This window comes from Eulemur rufifrons, chromosome 10, assembly GCF_041146395.1.
Source record: "Eulemur rufifrons isolate Redbay chromosome 10, OSU_ERuf_1, whole genome shotgun sequence".
NCBI lineage: Eukaryota > Metazoa > Chordata > Mammalia > Primates > Lemuridae > Eulemur > Eulemur rufifrons.
In genome coordinates this window covers 19,048,514-19,074,600 of record NC_090992.1, presented here as the reverse complement: position 1 = coordinate 19,074,600, position 26,087 = coordinate 19,048,514, and the positions used below count along the sequence as shown (strand labels likewise).

General features: G+C 37.3%; 1 protein-coding gene across 1 annotated transcript; it reads left to right on the top strand.

Moving 5' to 3' along the window:
• Positions 1–5,148: 5,148 nt before the first annotated feature.
• Positions 5,149–26,073, top strand: ZFP42 (ZFP42 zinc finger protein). Its single transcript, XM_069484000.1, is given in 6 exon segments — positions 5,149–5,311; positions 17,502–17,568; positions 25,149–25,595; positions 25,597–25,722; positions 25,724–25,801; positions 25,803–26,073. Coding segments are annotated over 6 exon segments (1,152 nt in total).
• The last annotated feature ends 14 nt before the right edge of the window (positions 26,074–26,087 follow it).

Genomic DNA, 26,087 nt, shown 5'->3' with positions numbered 1-26,087 from the left:
TTCTCTTCTTATAAGGACACCAGTCATGTTACATTAGGGCCCACCCTAATGACCTCATTTTAACTTAATTACCACTCTAGAGACACTATCTCCAAATACAGTCACATTCTGAGGTACTGGGGGTTAGAACTTCAAATAAATTTTGTGGAACACAATTCAACTTATAACAGATGCATAAGAAAAATATCAAATGGTCTAATATCCATGTAATTGGAAGTGGAGACAGACAGTGGGGCACAAGAAATATTTGAGGAGATTATGGGAAAGAATTTTCTAGAATTAATGAAAGACATCACTGTAATGATACAAGTGCAGAGAGTCCCCAAGCCAGATAAGTACACCCAGATACGTCATAGTCAAACTTAAAAAAAAAAAAAAAAATCAAGAGATGATTTTAAAAGCATCTATAAAGTGGAGGTAGTGTTATGGAGATGCATTTCATAAAGGGGAATACTTAGAAAAGTGACCAGTGATGGCTAACTTTTTATCAGAAACAATGGAGACAAGGACACAATGAAACAGTATTGTTAAGAGCCGAAGGAAGGGAAAACTGTCAAGTTAGAATCCAAAATTCAGCAAAATTATCCTTCAAAAATGAATGTGAAATAAAACATTTTCAGACAGACAAAAGGTAGGGAAAATTTGTCTCTAGAACCTGCACTACAAAAAATGTTAAAATAAATTCTATAGGCTAAGGTGAAATAAAAGCAAATGGAGCCCCAGATCTGCAGAAGTGAATGAAGAACAACAGAAAGAGTAAGTAGGTGGGTAGGTTTAAAAGACTATTGAATATTTAAAGCAAAAATGCTAATACATTGTGGGGTTTATGGCAAAAGTAGAAATAAACGAACAAAATACAAGTTATCCAACACAAGGTGGTAAATGTCTTCAGTACCTAACCATCCTAGGTTCTATAAGGATGTTTTTATTGCCAGCTCTGAAGTACCCCTGAGCACATATAAAGAGAGGATTTCTTCTTCCAAATTAATCAAGAAGAAAAAAGGTATTCATCTACCACATCTTTATTTCCTTCTTTTTAAAAGTTGCTCTCCTATTTTCTTAAGCTGTATGTAATATATAACCATATAGATTAAATATTAGAATGAGTATGTATACAGACACACATATATTGTATGAGTTGAGACCAAGTAGTACTGTACAAAATTCCCTGGTCAATAGGAATTTGAAAAAAAATATGTATGGAAACAATAACAATACCAGCTAGAGAGTGGACTTTGAGCACATGCAATTTGCTATGGAAGTCTTCTTTGGGAGCACTAAATTCCTTTGAATCAATTATCTCTCTCTGAGCCATGGGCTTTGCCTTGCCTTGGCACGACAGAAGACTCATCATCCTTCCCCTTACACTGGGCACTGATTATCAAACATCGTCTGTTGTGCTGCTTGAACTACCATCCAATTCCCCTGCAGTCAATCTCAAGTAAAACTGAAAGGCTATGTTAAAAGAGCACCAACCTTCAAAGTTGCATGTGGAAAATATTCATTTTCACACTCTGTGATTGAAGTCAGAGATGTCTTACTGTCAGAATTCTCAAATGTCACTCCTTCTATGAGAGCGTAGAGGCCATAGGAAGTGTGTGAAACTTTCCTTTTAAAAGAACTCCGAGTGAATACTTAGTGGCAACAGAAGGTGCCAGGTTGAAAAATGAAAGCAACAGGGCTTTGTGAAAAAACAGAGCTCTGGGATCTCAGCTGGATTGGTTCTAATAATGATGATATCACTGCATAATGTGGCATTAATTTCCCGATTCCCATTTCTAAATTGGAGGTTAAAATGATGACCTGGCTCAGGGGTCAAATGTTGAAAGACTTGATCGGTTGAGCACTATGAATTAGAGATGATAACTGGCAGGAGATCTGGCTCCCTGTCTCAGTTCTTTCATGGGCTGTCTCTGTGCCAGTAGGTATTTTATGTCTCTGAGGTTCCATTCCCTTGTCGCAAAATGAGGGGTTGGGATTGATGAGGTCCCAGATTCCTTTTAAGGCAGAAATTTTGGAGTGAATGTTCTAAATTCTCTTCCAGTAGAGTTATTTTACAGGGGGAGTTTTAAATAAAGCAAAAAATGGCTTATGGCCAAAATTAACCTTGAAAATTCCAGACTGTATACAAATTTACCATCTTTCATTTTTATGTATGTCAACACAGCTAGATTTTTCTTCAATGTCTATGAGAACACAAGTTGGGGTAGGTGGCTCATGTTTAAGGACGTTGTGTGGAAAAAAATACTAATCTTTATCTATTTAGTCCAAAAATGTCAGTTGTTTCTGGTGTCTACTCTGTGACTTTGAGGTACAAAAATAATTATTCAGAGGTTTACTTTATTTAAGTTAATATTCAATGCACTAATAACAAATCCATAAACCTGGTTCTTCCTTAAGCTTTTCAAGTCAGCATACAAAAGTTTTTATTCTAAGTGTAACAAATTTTAGTAATTATCTTTAAGGAAGCCTTTGATTACTATTTGATCTCATTTACAAATTTAGTTAATTAAACAACTTCAAACTTTTAAAGTGCATATATAAATTTAATATATTGCATTTGATTTTCTTTTAATTACTTCTATTGTTGGATGAACCTTAACAAGAAGTTAAGTAATGCTTCTGTGTTTTATAAATAGAACTTATAAATATGATTATTTTTAAGTTCTGTTATATGTTCCAATACTACACAGTAAGATTTCAACTTAAAACACACATCTAAATTAATTACTCAGTTTTATATTTTAAACTGGACTTGCAAGACTATCTAGTTTCTTTATTAGGTCAAAATGTTACATATGTTATAAATATATGAAAAATCAAATACACAGTTTCCTTAGTAAAAAAATCATTAATATTATAGTTTCAATGTTTTAAGTATATTTTCTGTATTTCATTGTAAATGAATATGCCTGGGGTCAAAAATAATACCCACTAAGAAATTGATTATGTTGTTTCATGCAATTTCGCAGTGTGTCTTCTTGGTCAGTTGAAATCAAATGAGTATAAAGACACTTGGCAAGAGAGATATCTAGATGTGCAGACAGACATCCAGATGGGCAAACATCCATCTAGTTGTGCAGATATCAGCATGTGCAGTCCATCATGATTCCAGTTGCTAGGCTGAGCCCCTTGCTATAGTCACTCTACCTTCAATTCTATCACTTAGAAAATAAGATGGTCACAAACCCCACTTCCTGCAGTTTGAGACAATACTACCTAGTTAACCTAATCATCTCACAGAAATCTGCTGTTCCACCCAGGCTACCACGTTATTTGATAGAATTTACACCTTTATGACTCTCAAGATTTTAAAATATTTTTCTATCTAGTTCCAAAAATACAGTTGTAATGATGGAATCTTGATTTTTAAAGAAATATTCTTCTTGACTGGTGGATCCACGTAACTGAAAGATACTTCAGTAACTTCTGACTGGGTCTGTAGGTAATGCTTTTTGACGGTTTGTCAAAGGGCATTCTCATTATGAGAGTCACGGAGGAATTAAGACTGAACAAAGGAACATCTAATTCATATCATACTTACTCTGGGGACTTGGTGCACACCCATTTCTCTTTCTCTCCCCACCTACCTTATCCAACCACATAAAGTTGAATCCTCATAAGAAAAAAGCACTTGTGATGCAATCTCTTTGTATTTTCCTATACTTCATGCTGTAGTTCCCAAATGCTGATCTAAGAACTGTAGGGCTTTAGAAGATACGTCTTTCAACTCCTTCCCCAGAGATTCAGCTGTACATGATCTCAGTTAGACCAAAGGAAAAAAAAAAAAAATATATATATATATATACATATATATATATATATTTTTTTTTTAAACTATGTAAGAGCAATTCAGATGTAAGTTTAGAGTCTCTAGTCAAGAGACTAGAATTCTTGTCAGGAGACAATTCTTATACTTGTGTTTGGTACCTATCTGGCTGTGACCCTGAGTGACTCACTTGGTCTCTCTAGATATAACATCTTCACATTAGACTTGAGGAAATGGAGTAGAAGGTGCTACTATGATCTGAGTTCCAGGATCCCCTGCAGGTACCAAAATCCTCAAATGCTTAAATCCCTGATAATAAAATGGCATAGTATTTGCATATAATCTACACACATCCTCCCATATACTTTAAATGATCTCTGGATAACTTCTAATACTTAATATAATGTAATTATATAAATAGTTGTTATAGTATTTTTTTAAAATTTGCATTGTTTAATATTGTTTTTAGAGACACAGTCTTACTCTGTAACCCAAGCTGGAGTGCAGTGGCACAATCGTAGCACACTGCCCCTGATTCTCTAGGTCCAGATGATTCTCTAGGTCAAACTTTGCTCTCCTAATCCTGAACCTACAGGGATCTGACTCTGGTTTTAGTCATGAAAGCAATGAGTTGGAATGAGAGTGTATCTTAAAAGTAATTGGCATTTTCTTGCAAAATAACTGCCTCTGTTGAACTCATATGTTCTTGAAGCAAATGAAGACTAGTTTCCTTTTCCTTGGGAAATAATAATACTCACAGATCTTCACTTCAATTTTCAGATTTCTATTCCTTGTTAACCAATGCCCCGATGTTTACATAAGAGACATGCTTAAACTGTGAAGTCAACTTATGTTGTAATTCCACAGCTCATGGAATCCAATCTGGGATCTGATTTTCAGTGGCTCATTTCTATGACCTCCTAAGATACTCTACTGGGACCATCACAGAACCTCTCTCTCCATATTTTGAGCTGAGAATGTAAAGTTCAGAGATTACCATTTTCTTTCGGTGAGCTCTCTGGTATAGTCAGAAACTACCTAACTAACTACTCCTCAGTCCTTGTAATCATGTCCACCATGAAGCAGTCATTTGGCATCCTCAAGCTTAGTCATTAATAGGCACACCATCTCAGGCAATGACAGTAATAATTTCAGTTACTGCTTTGTCACTGCATGACATGTACCAGCTTTCCATTTTCTACTGGCAATGGAATGGCGACTGCATTTAGGCCCAATCAGATTACGTAACCAATTCAAGACTTATTTGTTTCTGGGGACACTGTTGGTGTAATGCTGCTTCGGCGAGTGTCTAAGAAGGAACACAGAAAGCATTCTAGATATTTCAAGAAGAGAGAGGAACTGGAGATAAGGAACTGGAGATGTTGAGTAGCAGAAAAGCAAAAGAGAGGAAAGAAGGGCTGGAGGAGCAGAGAAGCAAGTTGTTATTACTTAATGTTGAAGGAGCTGCTCTGTATCTGGTTGGAGCGCAGAAGCCTACAATCGCTGCTGACATGCTTGGAGTTGCTACTGATAGTGCTTTTGGTGCTACCCATTCCCTGCTAAGGGACCCTGCACTCCTTTAGGTCACTGAACTTGCCTTGTACACTGCTGCCTGTGGTCACACTCCTTTGCTCACTGCTTCCACTGTTGCTGCTAGAGGTGCTAAAATAAGCAGAAAGGGAAAAGCAGATCTCTCTTTTGTTTTGGTCTTTTAATCTCCAAGTTTTACCTCCCATTGACAGACCCTGACAGGAAACCCATTGGTAAGGGAGTCTGAAAACAGAGTTTTCAGGCTTCTAGCCCCAGGAATAGAAAGAACAGCACCAAATGGTAAGGGTGAAGCCAAGGAGTAGTAGACAACATTTAGAATTACAAGGAGTCTTCATAAATTGGGTAGACTATGTCTAGCTGCCTAAAATGCTAGACCAGCCTGTACTGTTTTACATGCATACCTATTGCTGTATTCAGTTGTCCCAATATTTTTGCTTTCCACATGATATTACCGGTGATTTTTGTTTTTATATGTGGAAACTAAACCTTTTGGTATTTCGTTTTTGTGGTAACTGAAGCAATGAATTCATTATACATACCCTAGTTGGCTTTGTGGAATTCATTTTCCTATTGTAACCAATCACTACAAATCTTCAAATGACAGACTCTTTCACCATTTCAATCCCCCGAGTCATTTATTATGGCTGCAAATGAACAAATTGCTTGGGGCCCAGTTCTGCTGGTGATATGTGAAAGAGTTAGACTAGTGAATGTAAATCCCCTGCATACTGACTTTTAAAAAAATAGAAATGGATCTTGTTTTTCTTTGGCTCTTTGCACTGTTAATCAAAGCTAATTAAAATGCAGTAGATTAAAAAAAACATAGCATGAAGTTGGTCTCTTGTAACGGAGAGTATGTAGCTGCCTATACAGGACTTAAGTATGTGTAGCCCAAAAATATAATCTTGCACCAGTATGATAGTCTCACTTGACTCTAAATTTGTTAGTTGCCTACTATGTGTAAAGAAATTTCTCATTTTATAGAGGATTTTAAGAAGTATAGAACATGTTCTCTGACCCCAGAAGCCTATAATTAATTTGAAAAGGCAAAAATGTGCCAAAAGAGGTAATAATAATAAAATACAAAAATGGTTGATATTTCATAATAGCTTTATGAGAACTTAATGTGTTACTACCATTCAACTCTTGCTCCTTCACCAACCTCCACTTTAGTAGTTGTTACATTTTGAATACCTAAGATTATATTGTGCAGAGAAAACCCATGTGGTGCAGAAAATCTTAGGATCCTTTATCAAACACATTGTGCTTCCTCTGACCCCACTCAAAAAAGTAATCTTTCCCCCAAATTTATATAAGTTAGATTCTCTTTCTTTTGTTAGATTCACATAACAAAATTGTTCAATTTAGGCTCTTTCGTCACCTCAATAACCCATTATTAGTTTGCTGGGACTGCTATAACAAATAAACTGGGTGGCATAAAGCAGCATACATTCACTCTTACAATTTTGTAGGCTAGAATTCTGAAATCAAGGTGTTGGCAGAGACATGCTTTCTTTGATGGACCTAGGGGAGAATCCTTCCTTGCTCCTTTTTGTTTCTAGTCTTTACTGACAATCCTCACCGTTTCTTCACTTTTGGATGCATCACTCCAATCACATGACTTTCTTGTCCCTATGTGTCTTCATATGGCATTCTCCCTCTGTGTGAGAATGTCCAAAATTTCCATCCCTGTGTCCAAATTTCCCCTTTTTATAAGGAAACCAATCATATTATTAGTCCCACTCTTATAACCTAATTTTAATTTGATTACCTCTGTAAAGACCCTATTTTTAAGTAAGGTCACATTCTGAAGTACTGAAGAATAGAACTTCAACATATGATTTTTGGGTGGAAAAATTCAACCCATAACATCCACCTTCCAAAATAAATACTCAGAGCTATAATTTTATTATAGTCTTTGGCATATACCACCAGTTAGGCAGAGAGCATTCTAGATTCCAGCAGGTGCTATTTCATTGGCATTTACTATGGCACTTAAATCCAAGGTGTCCTTGCCCTAGAACCAAAATGCATTTGGAAAACTACTAAGTTGTACAAATCATACATTAAAAATAAGAGAGGTTAAAAATAATATATTTGTCTGTACTTTATGTACGTCTTAATCACAAGATGGTCTTTAAAACTCTAAACACACACTCAAATGGCTAAAACATTCTCTTTGAGATAGTGTCCATAATAAAATTATATAAGTAAAAAAACAAGAGAACTGTTATAGCAAAAGCATTATTGATCATGGAGGACTGGGGTTAGAACACAAAGAGAAGAATCGTCTAGGCAGATTTAAAATATTTTTCTACTGTCCAAGCTGGATACTCAGCAAAGTTTACCCAAATTCTGATCATTCCCTTTGTAAGCACCCTCATCCAACAAGTGGTTGTTATTGATATTAAGCAGTAGGGAAGCTAAAACAGATAAAAGTGAGCCCTCTCTCCCATCTAGGCTACCTGGTTTAGATGCCTCAATTATTAGCAACCAACTGCAACTTACAGAAGTATCCAGGAGAAGGAGCTCCACCAATTTCTAGTCCACAATCCCTTCCATAGAGCAAGGACAAGTAGGAAAGGTGAAGTAAAATAGATATGAGTGTAATCAGTTCATTGAACAAACAGGATTTGCAGGATACAGTCATACAGCAACTTTGAGTCTCATTTTGATTTAAATTTGCTCATTGGTTTACTTCTTCTCTAGCCCTTCTATGCAAACTTAGGCAGGCACCAGGACTTTTCTGCTTATTCTTGGTTAATCAAAAACCCTATGGTCACTTAAAGTTATCAAACGTAGTCTTCATTCAGACATTAGGATATATATCCTCCCCACTGTATCAAAAATGCTACATTTGATTAAAATTGAATCTTCTCTCTCTTCCCCCAGGTTGAGAGAGAGTGGAGAGGGGGAAGAAGGGAAGATAACACACAGGAAATTCTTATTTTACTGATAAATTTAGGAGGTAGCTTCATGTTCCTTGGTTCTGGCAGAAATTGAAAACTATCTTTTTCTCTTATGAGGTGTTATTATGGACTTTCATAGAAATTCTCCTCTGTCCCACCACCACTGGCTTCTCTCACCTGCAGATTCCTTGAGGCTTAAAATCCAGCCTTCTTTTACAGTTGCTTCCTCAACCCCTTAGAATGTGTGATTCCTACAGTTTCTATTGCCTGAGCAACACTTTCTGTTCTAAATGTTCCTTGGGCAATTCTTCTGAACATCCATGCTGGTTCTCTCATACATGTGGTTCACCTCTCATCTATAGGACAAATCACACACTGTTTACTTCAACACACTGGAAGGGCAGGCTGTTCTATGCCATCATCTCTCTTTGACTCATCATTTACCATCAGCCATTCTCATTTCTCAACCTCTAGAATTCTGATTCGCGATTCTGACCCAAGGCCTCATAGCCCTTAAGCTGGGGGTAGGGGGAGGACACATATCCAGCTCCCTGAAATGGTCTCACTGAAGCATCTCTCCACTAAGCTTGGAGTGAGAGTCACTTCACCTAGCCATTCTCATTGGTGTAGGTGGGACTCATCAAAGAACAACTACTCTTCAAAAACCCAAATCACAAATACTCCTGGGATTTTCAGATCCTTTAAATGAATAAAGGTATTTAGGCTGATTGCATAGATTCACAAAAATTTATTTTAGAAAATAGGCATCTTTATTGAGCACCTTACTTTGAAATCTGCCATTGGTTTTCTTAGCATCTTTGCTGAAATTTCCATCTTAATATTCTGCTATACCCTTACCCTATACTATATGCTATTGAGACTATACCAATGGGATTCAGCATTTCCATTTTCTTTGTCATTCACAACTTTCCCTTATGATTTCATGCTTTGTTGCCAACTCAAACTCCTCCCAGACTCTACCCCATCCCTCCCATAAGATATGGGTCACAGGAGCACATGTGTCTCCATATCTGGTTGCTACCAATATTTATTTGAATGTTAACATGTGCCTTTTAATATCAATAGCATGGTAAGGGAGTCATTTAATAAAAGGTGATGAGGAGGGCCTCATTTCTTGGTTGAGACCTTTATCACTCTGCTTTGGCTGACTCTGCTTTCATGATCACAAGAATTTAGATTCTTTGCACCCTTTTCCTCATCTATTTCTTTTTTTTTTTTTTTTTTTTGTTGAGACAGAGTCTCACTTTGTTGCCCAGGCTAGAGTGAGTGCCGTGGTGTCAGCTTAGCTCACAGCAACCTCAAACTCCTGGGCTCAAGCGATCCTACTGCCTCAGCCTCCCGAGTAGCTGGGACTACAGGCATGCGCCACTATGCCCGGCTAATTTTTTTTTCTATGTAGATTTTTTTAGGTGTCCATATAATGTCTTTCTATTTTTAGTAGAGACGGGGTCTCGCTCAGGCTGGTCTCGAACTCCTGACCTTGAGCAATCCACCCGCCTCGGCCTCCCAGAGTGCTAGGATTACAGGCGTGAGCCACCGCGCCCGGCCAATATATTTCTGGTGTCTTAATATGTTTTGACCAAGTCAAGGCAGCGCGTATCACGAGTGGGCAGTGGGTGTGATTTTCCCCAGGTGTAGGTAATAGTAGGCAATAAAAATGTATCTTTTATATAGAGAATTGTAGAACAGTAATAAGATCAACTAAAAGTTAACAAAATCTGTTTTTTGTTATTACCATGTGTCAACAATGCTGTATGGATTGAATTGTGTCTCCCAAAAAGATATGTTGAAACCCTAACCCTCAGAATGTGAACTTATTTGGAAATGGGATTGTGGAAGACGTTATTAGTTAAGATGAGGTCATACTAAAGTAGGGTGGACCCCTCATCCAATATGTGTGTTGTCCTTAAAAGAAAACAGCTTTGTGAAGACACAGAAAGAAGACCATATGAAGATGGAGGCAGAGATTAGAGTAAGGAATCTCTAAGTCAGGGAACTCCATGGACTGCCAGCTGTTGCTAGAAGCTAGGAGAGAGGCATGGAGCAGATTCCTCTTTAGAGCCCTCAAAGGGAACCAACACTGCTAACAACACCTTGATTTCAGAATTCTAGTTTCCAGAACTATGAGATATTAAATTCCTGTTCTCTTAAGCCACTCAATTTGTGGGCACTTTGTTACAGCAGCCCTGGAATACTAATACAAATGTCAATGATAATACATTCCTCTCTGTCTCTTAAAATCATTAATTCAGTTACTAATGTAATAAAAATAAAATAATAAATATTAGCAACTATGTACAAATTCTCCAGCCAAATACATTTTATTTCTGCACCTAATAAAGTTATTTAATGCAGTATCATAGACTTCCCTTCTGATTGAAACCTCAGGTTAGATAGGATGGCTAAAGGTAGAAGAGGAACTTGACAAGCAGAAAACACTGAGTAGACTAGTGGAAAGCCATGGCTGACACGTACTGGTGATGCTTTACAAAGTAGATGTTCTGACAGTGCACAGCCTAGCATTTATGTTATGATGTCCTGTTTCCACCAACCATAAGCGTAATAAGAATATCTACAGCTTGTCTTGTTATCCAGTCTTTGCTCTACCTTACCAGCCACTTCTGCACTCTAACTTCCAACCCCAATTCCCCACTTCATAAACTCCTGGATAAAATCAGGTTTTTGCCTTAACTTACCACCTTCATGTCTAAGAGTCTATGAACAGTCAGTCGGAAGCACTATACAGGGATGTCAACATGACCCCAAATGTTTCATGAAGTCTGATGCCAGAGAGCATGTTTTCCCATATGAGTTATTCAAATTTATAAATTGCTGGTTGCAAAATTAAATGCACAGAAACAATTTAAAAAATAAAAAAAGAAAAAGATATAAATAAATTTTTTTTTTTTTAGGTTTTCTCTTTTATTCCAGTGGCCAATTTTGACCAGCAAACACCATTTGCCCCATAGTTTTCCCCACATGCTAAATACCTAAGATGGATATTATGCATTCCCAACCTGTCAGCTTTGGCTGAATTACAGAGTGCTCAATTATGCCCTAATCAAATAGCTGCCCAATGCAGGCCACGTAATGACTTCCTGATTATCTGCCTTTAAATGATGAATGAAATGAATATGAAACATTCTGTTCAAATATAGCATACTTAGCATGCCAAATGAAAACTGATTTTGTGCTCCTCTCTGTGAAAAACGTATATTTTATTGTAATTCAGTTCAATGGTTGTTCGGTTGCTTGTTTTCTAGTCATCAAGATAAACATTGAATGAGCTATCTAGGAGAACATTAGTCTTCATTTTTGCTTTCTAACAGATGCTAAAGGTGTTAAATATTGTTTAGATTATTTGTGTTCCTCTCTTTACATTGTCTCATTGGGAAAAAAAAATGAAGAAGGTCATATTTTTACAAACAGTTCTCATTGGCAATGTTCCACTACATTGGCCAAATAAATAAATAACACCAAAATGAAAAAAAACAAAACAGCAAATTTGCTATGATAAATGTATTGCAAAGACAACAACATTAAAATATGAATAAATTATTTATATTGTCAAGAGTGCTTTTTATAAAAAAGCAGTTTAGGATATTAGCACCAAAAAGAGTACATATTTTGAAACCTGATTGTATGTGTGGTCTATAATAATAGTATGAATGACTATAGTAGTTTATTTTATTATCTTTTTACATAATTTTACTCTCAATATACTAATTTTCAAAAACCATCTGAAGAAATTGTATGGGGGAGTTCATTGTATGTAATATTTGCTTTTAAGGATCAACTTTTCCTTTTCACTAGAGAGAGAAGACAGGCAAGCAAGTAAAAGGAAGGAAAAAAGAACAAGGGAAAGAAGGAAGGGAGGGAACAGAGGAAGAAAGCAAGGAAAGGAAGGAAGGAATTTTTGTCACTCATTCTGCTTAATATATGTTTAATATTACAAAATTAAATTAATTGATGCTTAAGTAGTGGTCTTAGAAAAGGTTTTGCATGATATGTATCCTGGATCATCTTTTAATAAAAGGCTGCCTGTGATAAACAAGAGAGACTCATTCAACATCTTTCGAAATTTTCCATTAATTTTAGCTTTGTAAGGTTAAATTCTTAATTAAAATAGAAAAAATAAAAACTTTTACATATGATATTTATTTCAAGATGCTCTGATAATTGATTTTGCACTCTCTTGAAAATGTATTTCTTTCCCCTTTCTCTTTATCTTTCCTCCTCCTTTCTCCTCTCTTTCTTCCCTCCTCCCTCCTTTCCTCTTACCCTCTCTCTCCTTTCCCTCCTCTTCTTCCTCCACCTGTTCCTTCTTCTCTTCCTTCTTCCTCTTCCTCCTCCCCCTATTTCTTCTGCTCTTTCTCCTTCCTTCCTTCTCTTCCTCCTCCTCTTCTTCTGTTTCATGTTCTTTGTTATTTTTCTTTCTTTTTCCTATACGTTCTCTTTTATTTATTATCAGCTATAAAAAATGAACTGGCAGCCCACAGATAAATCTAGTGCATGCACACACACACACACACACACAAATTTAGATGCAGAATCACCGAACCTGCATTACCTATCAGGTACAATGTACTCTATTCTGGTGACGGGTACACTAAAAGCCTTGACTTCAGCATTATACAATTCATCTATGTAACAAAAAACACTGTACCTGCTAAATCTGTTGAAATAAAAAAAAGTCTTTAGACTATGAAGCGTCAGTGTGTTTTTAAGTTATTTGTAAAAATTTTTAAATGCACCCCCTCCTGAGAATTTGCAAGTACAACAGCAAAACCTTTCACATAATTCGAGGATTGGATTAAAATTTTTGTATTATTGAAAAATGATCCAATGTTTCTTCTGTTTGGGAATATATATAAATATGTAAAAATAGATATCTGTATTTTTTTCACAGCTATGACGAACATGAAACTAAAAATTGAAATTAAAATAATCTTATAACTAGGCAGCTAAAATGTTGTGCTATAGTTGTATAATGTAGTATTATGAAAGTATAATTTTCAGTAACAACGAACTATATTCAATTGGATTTTTCACTAAACAAAATGTACTGCATTTCATTGATTATAAAGTATGTATTTCAACACTTCTAAAATTAGAAGTGTACCTTACTATTGATGGATGGTATATGATAGTTAAACTGACATCATTTTTCCCTCCTTAGTAATGTTAATGAAAAAAAAGCCAAACTCTGTAAACTAATTTTAAGGAGATTTAGTCTGAGCCAGATTTGAGGATCATGACCCGGAACCACGCCCAAGAAGCCTTGAGCAAGTGGACTCGCTGAGGCTGGGTTACAGTTTGGTTTTATACATTTCAGGGAGACAGGGGTTACGGGTAAAGTCATAAATCAATACATGGGAGGCATACATTGGTTTGGCCCGAAAAGGTGGGCCATCTGGAAGCGGGGTCGCTTACAGGTTACAGATGGGTTTAAAGATTCCTTGGCTTGTAATTGGTTAAAGACATGAAATTTTGTCTAAAGGCTTGGACTGTTTTGAGATAAGAAGCTGTTTCTCAGAGACAAGCCACCTGACATATATGTGTTGTGTAAATTGAGGTTTGTCTTGCATACCCTTAGACTTGTTAATGGATTACAAAAGGATGTTTCCAAGAAGGCGAGGGCGTGGGGGGGGGGGAGCACGATGAGGCATGTCTGACATCCCTCTCCTGGCAGGCAATTTAGTTTTAGGATATTCCTTTGGCCAGGAGGGGTTCCATTCAGTCAGCTGGTGGGGGGTGAGCCTTAATATTTTATTTTAGTATTAGTATAGTAATATAGTATGCACATCTTACATTTAATAGAATATAGCACTAATAATGCTAATGATAATATCTTGAGTGAGAATAACATCAGTTTTATACATTTAACAAATTATATAAATATAATTTATAAAATATTTTAAATTTTTCTGGAAGGAGAGGGCAAGTTGAAATTGCTCAGCAATAATGTTTTCTATTTCAAACTATGTCCTGTTTGTTTTTTAGAAAAATTTCTCAGTGTTCCTGGCCTCTATGTATAGAAAACAGACCTTGTGACTACAAGCATTTCTTTTGAGTAGACAAATTATCACTTTTTGTTTAGCCAAGCTAAATGGAGGGGGGAAATGAAGGGAAGGCATTTCTAAGCAGTATTTAACTGTCTACTTACGGCTGAAATTGGAAGTTCTTATAATAAAGAGGTATTACTTGCAGGCTAAGATATCTGTGTTGTACAACCACAAACAGCATTTGGGGGACTTTGTTTCTATTTGTCAACTCACAAACTCCTAAGAAATGTGTTGGTTCCAACACAGAGGGCTGTCTGGCTCAAGCATATGCGAGTGTCCACCTTAACTTCTGAGTCTGTTTCCCAGCTCTGCCCCTGAAACCCAGATTGTCCATGGGGAGGAGTGGGTGTCTGGGCTGTGTCAGGGTGACAGCGCCTTCTGCCACACTGAGCTTCTCAGCACTTCATCTGTACTGCTGGGAAAATCCCTGGCCTCCGGTGATTTCCTCCTCCTCAGCCTTTATACCTAACACCCCAATGAAGTTCTGTTTTTAAACGTATTAGTGAATTCACTGGGACTTCCAAAGTCCAAAATCTAGTCATGCCTTTTGGGGGAGATTGGTGATAATGCTTACTAACTCTTCTTTTTCTTATTCTGTTCACACTGACAGGATGGTGAAAAGGATAAATAAATTAAGATAATCCAAATAAGACACTTTTTAAACTTTTATTTATATTATTAATAAAATAGCATTTGGTAAATAGGTTTATAATTTACCATAATAATGGCCACTCTTCCTTGAGCTTCCATAAGTCGATGCCTTGCTAGGTGCTTTATATGTCTAATTTCATGCCCTGTTACCATTATGCTCTTTATGTATCTATGTGTGTGTGTGCACGTATGTATTATTCTGATAACATAGGTCATTAAATTATATATATAATTTAAAGCATTATGTTATAGGATTATATCTATTTATATATATACTTTGATAGCATAATGCATTAAATTATAAATATGGATATAATTATATTTGTCAAAATTCATATTCTCATTTAAGTTGTGATTGCGGAGAACATACCGTCCTAGAATTCTAGCAAACAGAGGAAAAACATTTTTTATTTTTTTTAAATGTTTATCAATAAAACTTTGAAATTAAATGCCATTACCACAAGCAGCAGAAGACTCAGGGGCAGGACGATAGCGAAGTAAATGAGGTGCCCAGGGTGTAAAATTGAAGGAGGCCCTTTCCCTCAGCTTCACGAAAGTGCAGGGTCAGCGCCTGAGTGTGTCTCCTTAAATTTTTCACCAAGGAAGCTTCGCTTTCCTCCTGGGCCTCCGTGTTCAGCCCAGGCATTGAAAGGACTATCCAGGTATTTTTTCCTTAGACTCAAAGGTTTGTTCCATTACTGCTGGATTCAGAAGGAGGACACTTTGTTATTTTGGCTTTTTCCTAATAATGGGCTAAACTGGTAGCCCTCTTGGAATTTGCTATGGCACGATAACAAGTTTAAAATCAGACAATGCTCTAGTAAAGGCCAGGTGTTCAAAGTATCATAAACAGCTCCCTAAAGATTGGAAAATGAATATTTAACTAGATGACTACATTTGATTTCCTTCATTCATTTTTTATTATTTCACTGAAAACCTTCTTGATGGAAATCACATCGACAGGATTTTAATATCTTCTGGTAAATGAAACCTGTCATTCAAATGGGTTTAAGACTTCTTCACAGTGCCATTTGGTAAACACTGGTGACCAGTAATTTTCTCCATAGTTACGACTTAGGGAATTCTGTTCACATTGTTCATCAAGAGTACAAAAATTTGTCCTAAGAGGTTGATAATTATGATGAAACTAGTTATATTAATTAAGTCCTGTTTACAAAGAGCCTGATGCTATTTTTTAAGAAGGAGAAAAAATAGTCTCATTTGTAGATGCTTTAAGTGCTTAATTATTGTTATTTTCTTTTCAGAGGCAAAGCGAACTATCATGCCCATCACAACAGAGTTCTGCAGAGGGTTTTAGGTTTCTTCTTGGAAAGCCAGGCCCAAGAAACAAAGCTCTGTGGAGCTGATGTTCATTAAAAATTAGCAGTTAGTACAGTAACCTTGGAAATAGAGGCCAAAACATCTCCCTTTCCATTTCCAATGTGTTTATCTTGTGATTGTAGTTCCAGAAACTCTAATGCAGGTAGAGTGAGAAACATTTTAGAGTTCCAACATCAGATTTTGTTAAGTAGGTATTTTCCAATTATCACAATTGATAGTTTTCATCTGATTGCCTGTTGGAACTCAGAAAAAAAGTCCCAAAGCAATCCAGGTACCTGATAAAATCATCAGGTTTCTCTACATTTGTGCATATTCCTAAATATTGTCTTGTTACCTTTATTCTCATGCCTATGCTTGGAAAAGGCCCAAGTGTAATTTTGTGGTGGTGGTTGTTTTAACTTGTGCTACCAACATTAAAAGAAATTCACAAGTGTATTATTGTGGTATGTTGTAAATTCTCCAGGACTCTCAAGGCAGACTGAACCCAACAGAAAGGCAGACTCATGAGATGACACAGTATCAGGTGTCTTTTTCTGCAGCTTTCACAGTGCTTGCCGATTGCATTCGTTTTCAATGAATTGAATTAAGGCCAAACCTAAGACAAATAATGACTTTCTGATTATCTCTCTCTAAATGATGAAATGAAATGAAATGAATACAGCTACTCAACAGAGAGACATACAAATAGCTGTGTGACCTTTGGGAGGAAAGCAAAACTATTAAAAGCCGAGGTGATTTTTTTGTGTGTTTTCTTTTTTTTTTGCTTTGTAAAGCATTTTATCTTTACTTTTATATCATGTTTGTTAATGGTTATAGTGACAGGCGTTGCATTTCAGAATTTACTCAAATCCTCATGGAAGCAGCAACTGAGACTGAAGAAAAACTGGCTCTATCAGGTTAATCTAGGATTTCCAAACTGGGTTTAGATCAAAAAAGAAACCCAAGGTTTCCCAGTGAATGCGGATCTTGGTTTTATTCATATAAAGCTCTTCCATCACCCACTCCAGCATGATGCTTCTGAAATGCAGAAACCTGTCACTTCTGAGATAAACCCACTAATCCACCTCTGTCCTTGGCATTCTCTGTGTTCGGTGGGCAGATCTTTGTGGTGTGGATATTTGCTATCACTTATTCTCAGCGCTACCTTTGTGTCATAAGCTGATAGCTTTAGCTGATGCTTTTCCTGTCTTCCAGATTCAACGAAGACATCCAGACGGCTCTGTGTGGTGTTTTGCGAGCAGCCCCCTGTTGAAGCTCTTCTGTAAGTAATCCCCAGGAATGACAGCACATGTGTCCCAGACATAAAGAGTCACTACTGTGTTCACCCAATCAAAGCATCTGTGAATTCTTGCTCCTCAGTGAATATGCAAATCAACAGTAGCTTCATTTGGTATTTTTCTTGTTCTTAGTCAGGATTCTAACCTTTCTTGCTACTCACAAACATGAAAAAAAAATAATACATGTATTTATCAAAAAGCAAACAGCTGCTCTTCTCTCCTCCCAGGCTAAGTTAGATATCCAGGCTCCTCACTACACTCTCAACTTACCACTTTTCATAATTCTCCTTACTCATTGATTTCATCTCCAAGCCAGGGGCTGCTTGCTGAGGAAGACAGTGTCTTATTGCCTTATTCATTTTTTAAACCCTGGTGCCTTACATATAGGTGTTTAAGGAAAGTTGTTTAAATGACTGAATGAACTAATGATAACAGAAGACTTAAAAAAATTAGATCAATATCCATAAAGAGACCTAGATATAAAATCCAACATCTACCACTTCATCAAATTTCAATGTTATGTGTTTGCATTTTTTACTAGTGTGATGTTTTTCTTTGATTTTCAATCTAAGCAACCATCCTGACTTGGCTATTCTGTTAAATGAGCACATGATGAGGTACCCTTTTCTTTTGTTCTTTTTTTTTTTATTTCAGCATATTATGGGGGTACAAATGTTTAGGTTACATCTATTGTCTGTGCCCCACCTGAGTCAGAGCTTCAAGCATATCCATCCCCCAGATAGCATGCCCTGCACCCTTTAGGTGTGTATATACCCATCCGCTCCTCCCCCTCCTACCTGCCCAACACACAATGAATGTTACTACTATATGTGGACTTAAGTGTTGGTCAGTTAATACCAGTTTGATGGTGAGTACATGTGGTGCTTGTTTTTCCATTCTTGTGATACTTCACTTGTTAGAATGGGCTCCAGCTCCATTCAGGATAATACAAGAGGTGCTAGATCAAGATTTTTTTGTGTGGCTGAGTAGAAGACCCATGGTATACATATACCAGATTTTATTAATCGACTCATGTATTGATGGGCACTTGGGTTGTTTTCACATTTTTGCAATTGTGAATTGTACTGCTATAAACATTCTAGTGCAGATGTCTTTTTTATGGAATGTCTTTTGTTCCTTTGGGTAGATGCCCAGTAATGGGATTGCTGGATCAAATGGTAGTTCTACTTGTACCTCTTTGAGTTATCTCTATATTACTTTCCATAAAGGTTGCACTAGTTTGCAGTCCCACCAGCAGTGTAAGAGTGTTCCTATCTCTCCGCATCCACGACAACATGTGTTGTTTTGGGACTTCTTGATAAAAGCCATTCTCACTGGAGTTAAGTGATATCTCATTGTTGTTTGATTTTCATTTCCCTGATGATGAGAGGTGTTGAACATTTCTTCATATGTTTGTTGGCCATTAGTCTGTCTTCATTTGAAAATTTTCTGTTCATGTCCTTTGCCCACTTTTTAATGGGGTTGTTTGATTTTTTTCTTGCTAATTTTCCTGAGTTCTATATAGATTCTAGTTATCAGCCCTTTATTGGATGTGTAGCACGTGAATATTTTCTCCCATTCTGTAGGTTGTCTGTTTGCTCTCATGATAGTTTCCTTGGCTGTGCAGAAGCTTTTTAATTTGATCAGGTCCCATTTATTTATTTTTATTGTTGCTGTGATTGCCTTTGGGATATTCTTTATAAATTCTTTCCCTAGGCCATTGTCCATAAGAGTTTTTCCAACATTTTTTTTCTAGAATTCTTGCAGTTTCATGCCTTAGGTATAAGTCTGTTATCCACCGTGAGTTGATTTTTGTGAGGTGAAAGGTGCAGATTCTGTTTCAGTCTTCTACATGTGGCTATCCAATTTTCCCAGCACCATTTATTCAATATGGATTCTTTTCCCCAGTGTATGTTTTTGCCTGCTTTGTCAAAGATTAGATGGCTATATGAGAATGTTTTTATATCTGGGTTCTCAGTTCTGTGTTATGGGCATATGTCTCTGTTCTTGTGCCAGTACCATGCTGTGTTAGTTACTATGGCCTTGTAGTAAAGCTTGAAGTTTGGTAAATTGATGCCTCCAAATTTGTTCTTTTTTCTTAAGATTGCTTTTGCTATATAGGATCTTCTCTGGTTCCATACTAAATGTACAATTATTTTTTCTAGATCTGTGAAAAATGATGTTAGTATTTTAACAGAGATTGCACTGAATCTGTAGATCATTTTGGGTAGTATAGACATTTTAACAATGTTGATTCTGCTGACCCATGAGCATGATATGGTTTTCCACCTGTTTATGTCCTCTGCTATTTCCTTCCTCAGTATTTCATAGTTCTCCTTGTAGAGGTCTTTTACCTCCTTAAATTAAAGTTAAATATATTCCTAGGCATTTTATTTTCTTTGTTACTACTGTGAAGGATATTGAGTCTTTGATTTATATATATTACACTGGAGGAAGAATATTCATATTAAAGAGAGCCCTGATGTGTTCTCATGAGGCTGACTGTCTCAGAGGTGGTGGGTCTCACCCCGAGAGTTCTTCCTGTCACCCAGCGTGTTTCAGCCTAAGTGTTAGCCAGTTGGTGAATGAGATTTTGGAAAAGTTCCAAGCCATAGTTAATTATGTGCTTTTTTGAAACTCAACTGTCTTTGCCATCTTCACGGATGTCTTTTCTCTATTTAGTAAGCAGTTTATTTTGTTTTTTTGCACATCTAACCTTATTTACAGTTTTCTTCCATAAAACAGAAACATGACATAGTACTGAGGCAAATTATACATTGCCTTAGATTTGTTCAAGTTTCAAAAAGGCAGTGAGATAACATATGTAACAGCACTCTGAAAACTCTAAATCCTACAACTAAAAGAAATTTATTATATTTTATTATCGTTTATATCACTTTTTAATAAACACTTGGGAATGTCTAACTTTTGTTTTTTTTTCTTTTTTTTTTTTTTTTTGAGACAGAGTCTTGCTCTGTTGTCTGGGCTAGAGTGCCCGTGGTGTCAGCCTAGCTCACAGCAACCTCAAACTCCTGGGCTTAAGCAATCCATCTCAGCCTCCCGAGTAGCTGAGACTACAGGCATGCACCACCATGCCCAGCTATTTTTTCTATATATTTTTAGTTGGGCAGATAATTTCTTTCTATTTTTAGTAGAGACAGAATCTCGCTTTTGCTCAGGCTGGTCTCGAACTCCTGAGCTCAAACGATCCACCCGCCTCGGCCTCCCAAGTGCTAGGATTACAGGCGTGAGCCACCATGCCCGGCCTGGAATGTCTAACTTTTGAACCTATAACATGAGACATTTCTATACATTTTGTGGGGTTTTAATGCTCTTTTTTGTTCTTTGTCTTTTTGTTTTCAATACAAAATAGATTGCATATGTATATGCATGCTTTCAACAGATTTGCAGCTTTGTGCGTGTGTGTGTGTGTGTGTGTGTGTGTGTGTGTTTCTTTTTGGTGTTCCAGTTCATTCCTTTCATTTTGGTTTTGCTTGTTCATGCCTGCAGAGAATAAACTTTATGGTAAAGCAGATATTTCAACTCTAAAATGACAAGTCTGTGGGATTTTGGGGGGCAACTGTGGATGGGCTGGAAAAAAAGAACAAGCTGAGGAAAAATTAAATAGTTCCCAAAGAGCATTTACTTTTAGCAATATAATCTCAAAGGAAATTGCCATAATGTAAAAGACTTAGAATAAGAACTGTTGATATTAGATACATGTAATCTATGGTGAGAGGAGCCAAGGAATTGATGAGTTGCAGATCATATCGGCTGGTGTGTTTGAAGACATTTCACAAGTGAATTCTGAAATGGAGTCCTCTGTTGGACAGATACTTTGGCAGCCTCAGTATTATTGATCTATTGAAGACAAAGAGGAAAATGTTCTGATCGGTATGCTAAGAAGAGTTTGCTTCCTGGGGAACAGTCTCATACCCCTAACTTTTCATTGCAATTGCAAAGCCCACCTAGGAAGACAGAGGTTTGAATTATTAAAGAAACTGAGTTTTCTAGCCTTGAAGCAGAATTTTCGATATTCTGCAAATTTTACAACATCTTGTTTGGAGATACACATTTTTCCCTCCTGTTTAGAGACAGAAAAAAAAGATAATTCACTCAGGAGTGAGAAAATTTATCTCTGACACTAAAATTCACTTGAATGTATTAAGGTATAACTTGGGTTTTAGACAAGTCTGCAAGAATTGGTAACTTAGAATTTGCATGGCTGGCCTGCTGTTTGATATTATGTCAATCCTAAAATAATCTGTAGAGAAAATTAATGTTGTTTAATATTTTAAATCTTTTTGTCTAGATGAGCTGGTATAATAATAATTAAATTTTCAACTCATACATGAAGCTTTTTCACTTAAAAGATTCTATTTTCTTATCATGACATGAATTTAACCTCTTTTAAACACTAGAATAAAGAATAGAATATAGCATGGAAAAATAAGTGTTTCACTTTCTTGGAAGACACTTCAGCTAGTAGCTAAGGGTGAGGGTTTTGAAACAATACAGGCCTGAGATAAATCCTAACTTTATTGGTTTTCTAACTGTATAATCTCAGCAAGCTATTTAACATCTTCAAATTATAGTTTCCCAACTTGTAAAATGGGAATAAAATAGAACCCATCCAATGAGTTTGTTATAAAGAATGAATCAAAAAACGTGGAAAACATGCAGCAGTGTCTGAAATACAATGTATATTCTAAATGTGTTGTTGGGTACTCCTATTGTTTCAGTGACTCTGTATAGGATACAGTAAAAAAGATAGAAATTTGACTGAAATGCTATGGGCCCTTGCTCAGTCAATAAGATATATCCAAGGCAGAACTTTTTATTTTTGTGATGATAAGTCTGTAAACATATTTTGATCTCACTTTTCTTTGGCTTGGAAGTCAGGCCTGGCATTGCATAAATTCCAAGAGAGAGAGAGGCGTGACAAGGTCTTGTTTCTACTTTAACCAGAATGCTCATTAGTGCCTGCTAATGAGAAAACACTTAGGTCAGAAGCCAAAGAGAGTACACCCTCAGAACGAGAAACGGGAGAGGTCAAAAGACCAAGGTCAAAAACCAGGGATCAAGGTCAAATCATGACAGTGGATAGCTTGGTGTTAAGAATCAGATGGCCACAAGCAGAAGTTGCATCTTCATGGAGATGAGAAGTGAGCACAAATTGTCACAAATGGAATGAATTAAAACATTGTGTTCCTTGACATCTATCTGAATATCATTAGAAGGGTTTCCTTTGGAGTTCAGGCAAAAAAAAGTAATCTGAGGCATACAAATTTTTGATGTCAGATAATAGAAAAACTGTAGCTTTCAAAGCAGTATGCCTATGTAACATGAAAATATTTGCCTAATGGAATGGGAAATAGAGGTAGGTTCATGTTACAAATTATATTTCAAATCAAAGGATCCTGTTCAAAGGTTGGTATGCTCTGGGCTACCCATGAATTCTTGTAGGCCTTGTACAAATGCTTCAGTTTGTATTGTTTTGATTTAATTCACTCATTCATTTGTTCATTCATTCTTTATTTTGTTGCTGTTAGATAACATGATCTTGCCATAATCTTTTTGTCAACTGTTTCATTTTCCACCTTTATAGGCTGATGTATTTGTTCTGCTTTATTTCATTTTTCCCTCCTAGCCAAGACAGAGAGACATTTTCTCTATTTTCGAGCCATGTGATCCTTGCTGTTGAGCGTATCTTCCTGCTGTCATGCTTGCCCTCAGCACTCCAGTTCTTCTCCATCAAACATCCAGAAAAAATCTCTATAAAATTTGCAACCAGGGTTGCTAGCTACTCCCCTGCCTAACAACTTTTATTCACTTCCTCTTGGTTGCAGAAGAAAATATAAACTCTTTACCTTGCCCTAGACAGCCCTGCATGATTTTGCCCTCGCACAACTCTCCATCCCCCATGGCCTGCCTCTGTCCCGCTTGCTAAGCACTCTCCAGCAAGCATGAATGAGTCTCTTTCTCCTCCTGGAATATTCCAGCCCTTTCTCAAACTGAGATGTCTGTGTCTGGCTGCTCCTCTTCACCTGTGCCTCCCAAAGTGGACCTGTTCTCATCCTTCTTTTACATCTCAATTCATGTATCATCTAATTAGAGAGGACTTGTTTGACTAGCATATGTTATTCTCTCATCACTGCATTTATTGTCTTTATAACATCATCTATCATGACCTATTATTTTTGTTTATTGATTTAATTACTTTATTATGATCTCTTTTGATCCCATAAACATGTAAATGTCATGATATTAAAGACTTCTTCTGTCTTGATTGTGACTACCTCTAGGAATTAAAAAAATGCTTGCCTGTTGGTAGGTGCTCAATAATATTTTTTAACAAATGGGTGAATAAATCACAGTCTCATTATCTCATCACTGTCCTAGTTTTCAATGTTCCTTCATGCTTTGTGTCATTCCATGTTTATTGAGGACTTATCACATGAAAGGAACTTGGACCCTGGGAACATACCAATTAATAAAGACTTGATTTCTTCCCATTATGATAAGGGTTAACAAAGAGGTTGCTGCTTGCCTTGGTGAATTCCTAGAGTGCTATGTATAGAAGGATTCTGGGGCTATGTCTTAACTCATGAAAGGATGCCAGCACCATAGAAGAGGCAAGGGGAAATACTCATGTCATAAATGTGCCATTCCTGCTTAACAATCTAGCAATTTGCAAAATACATTTCTTGTAGGAAAAAATGGCTTTGTTGGTTTCTCTTATGTACCATGCCACCTTTAGCCATAGAACTTTTTTGCACGGACAGAATTAACTCTGTTTCCTCTTCCTTACTTCTTATTTCCCCTCCCCCTCCTCCACATGGGCCCTTCACCCAGTTGAGTAGTCATCCTCTACATCCCAAAGGCTTCTTCTTCAAGGATTCATCCTCTGACTACCTCTCCACCCTCCCAAGATTAAGCTCATTCTTCTGTCCTGTGCTTTTCATGGCCTCCTGGACTTCCCGTTTATAGCACTTAGCTTTATTGTCATTTTACATGTATCTGTGTCACCAGTTGATTAATGTCTGTCTCTCCAGCTGCAAACTCCATGAGGGCAAGTCTTTCTGTGCTTTGCTCGCTATTTCCAGTACCAACTATACGGGATCACACTGTGTGTTTCCCTTGAAGACTCCCTGTTAATATAATATGCTCATCCAACTCTAATACAAAAATTTTTTTTAACATTGCCCATGATTTTGATATATTCTCTCTGCTGTGATTTTCTGCATTTATCTGGAGATGATGATTTTATCAAGTAAACAAATTTTTAATCTACCATAATAAATGATTATGAGACTGTAAGAAAAGTATAATGATAAATAGATACACGAGTGCGCTGGGGAAGAAATGAAGTAGCAGGTACTCGGGCGCACCACGGTGCCACCCACAAATGTACTAAGTGCCGGGACATGTGGGGAACAAAACAGATGAGACCTTGACCCTTGCAGAATTTACAGTCCAGCAGAGCAGGTGTTTGCTGAAGACAACTTACCCAGATCACTAGTACCTGGAAGCGATAAATATATCCTTGGTGCAAACCTTCAAGGAGGAAGCATGCAGGACAACATGAGCCAGCAACTGAAGAAAGGGCAAAGACAAGTGGCCGGAAAGGCTTGGGTGAAAAAGTCCTCAGTAGGGCTAAACCAAGTCAAGCAAAGCCCAGCCACGCCCCGCAGGCAGAAATGGAACCTCTCAGCACAGCATGGGCCTCGTATGACGACGATGTGTGCTCTGAGACTAGCCCTCCAGCTCTCGAAGAGGATGCCTTCCCCGACTGTTACATAGAATGCACGAGAGGTGAGTTTTCTGAACCCATCCTGGAAGGGGACTCACTCTTTAAGTCCTTTGAATACCTAAAGGAAGGCTCAGAACAAGAGCTTTCTCAACAGGTTTTCGAAGCAAGCTCCTTTCTGCAGTGTTCCTTAGAGTGCACGAAACAAGGGGCAACACAAGAGCTTCCCCAAGAGAGTGCTGGAGAGAATTCACTTGGGTATTGAGTACACGACAGGCAAGAAGCTTCCAACTGAAGGAACACCTGGCGTTGACTTATCAGATCCTAAACAGCTCCCAGAATTTGCTGGAAAGAAGCCCCCCCAAAATAAAGAATATGATTCTCTACAGCCCTCAGAGTGGATGTCCACGAATGCCGAGGAACTGAGGTGCCCTGAAAAAGCACCTCCTCGTTCATGCTCCCCGAGACCGTGTGTGCGGACTGCGGGAAGGCGTTCGCTGAGAGATCCAAACTAAAGGGGCGTTTTCTGGTTCTTACCGGAGAGAAGCCCTTTCAGTGCACTTTTGAAGGGTGCGGAAAGCGCTTTTCCCCGGACTTCAATTTGCATGCACACGTACACACGCACACTGGGGAGAAGCGCTTTGTGTGTCACTCTGAAGGCTGCAGCAAGAGGTTTGTTCAGTCAAATAACCTGGAAGCTCACATCTTAACTCATGTGAGGGTGCCAATGAACCAGTGAAGATAGAAAGGAGT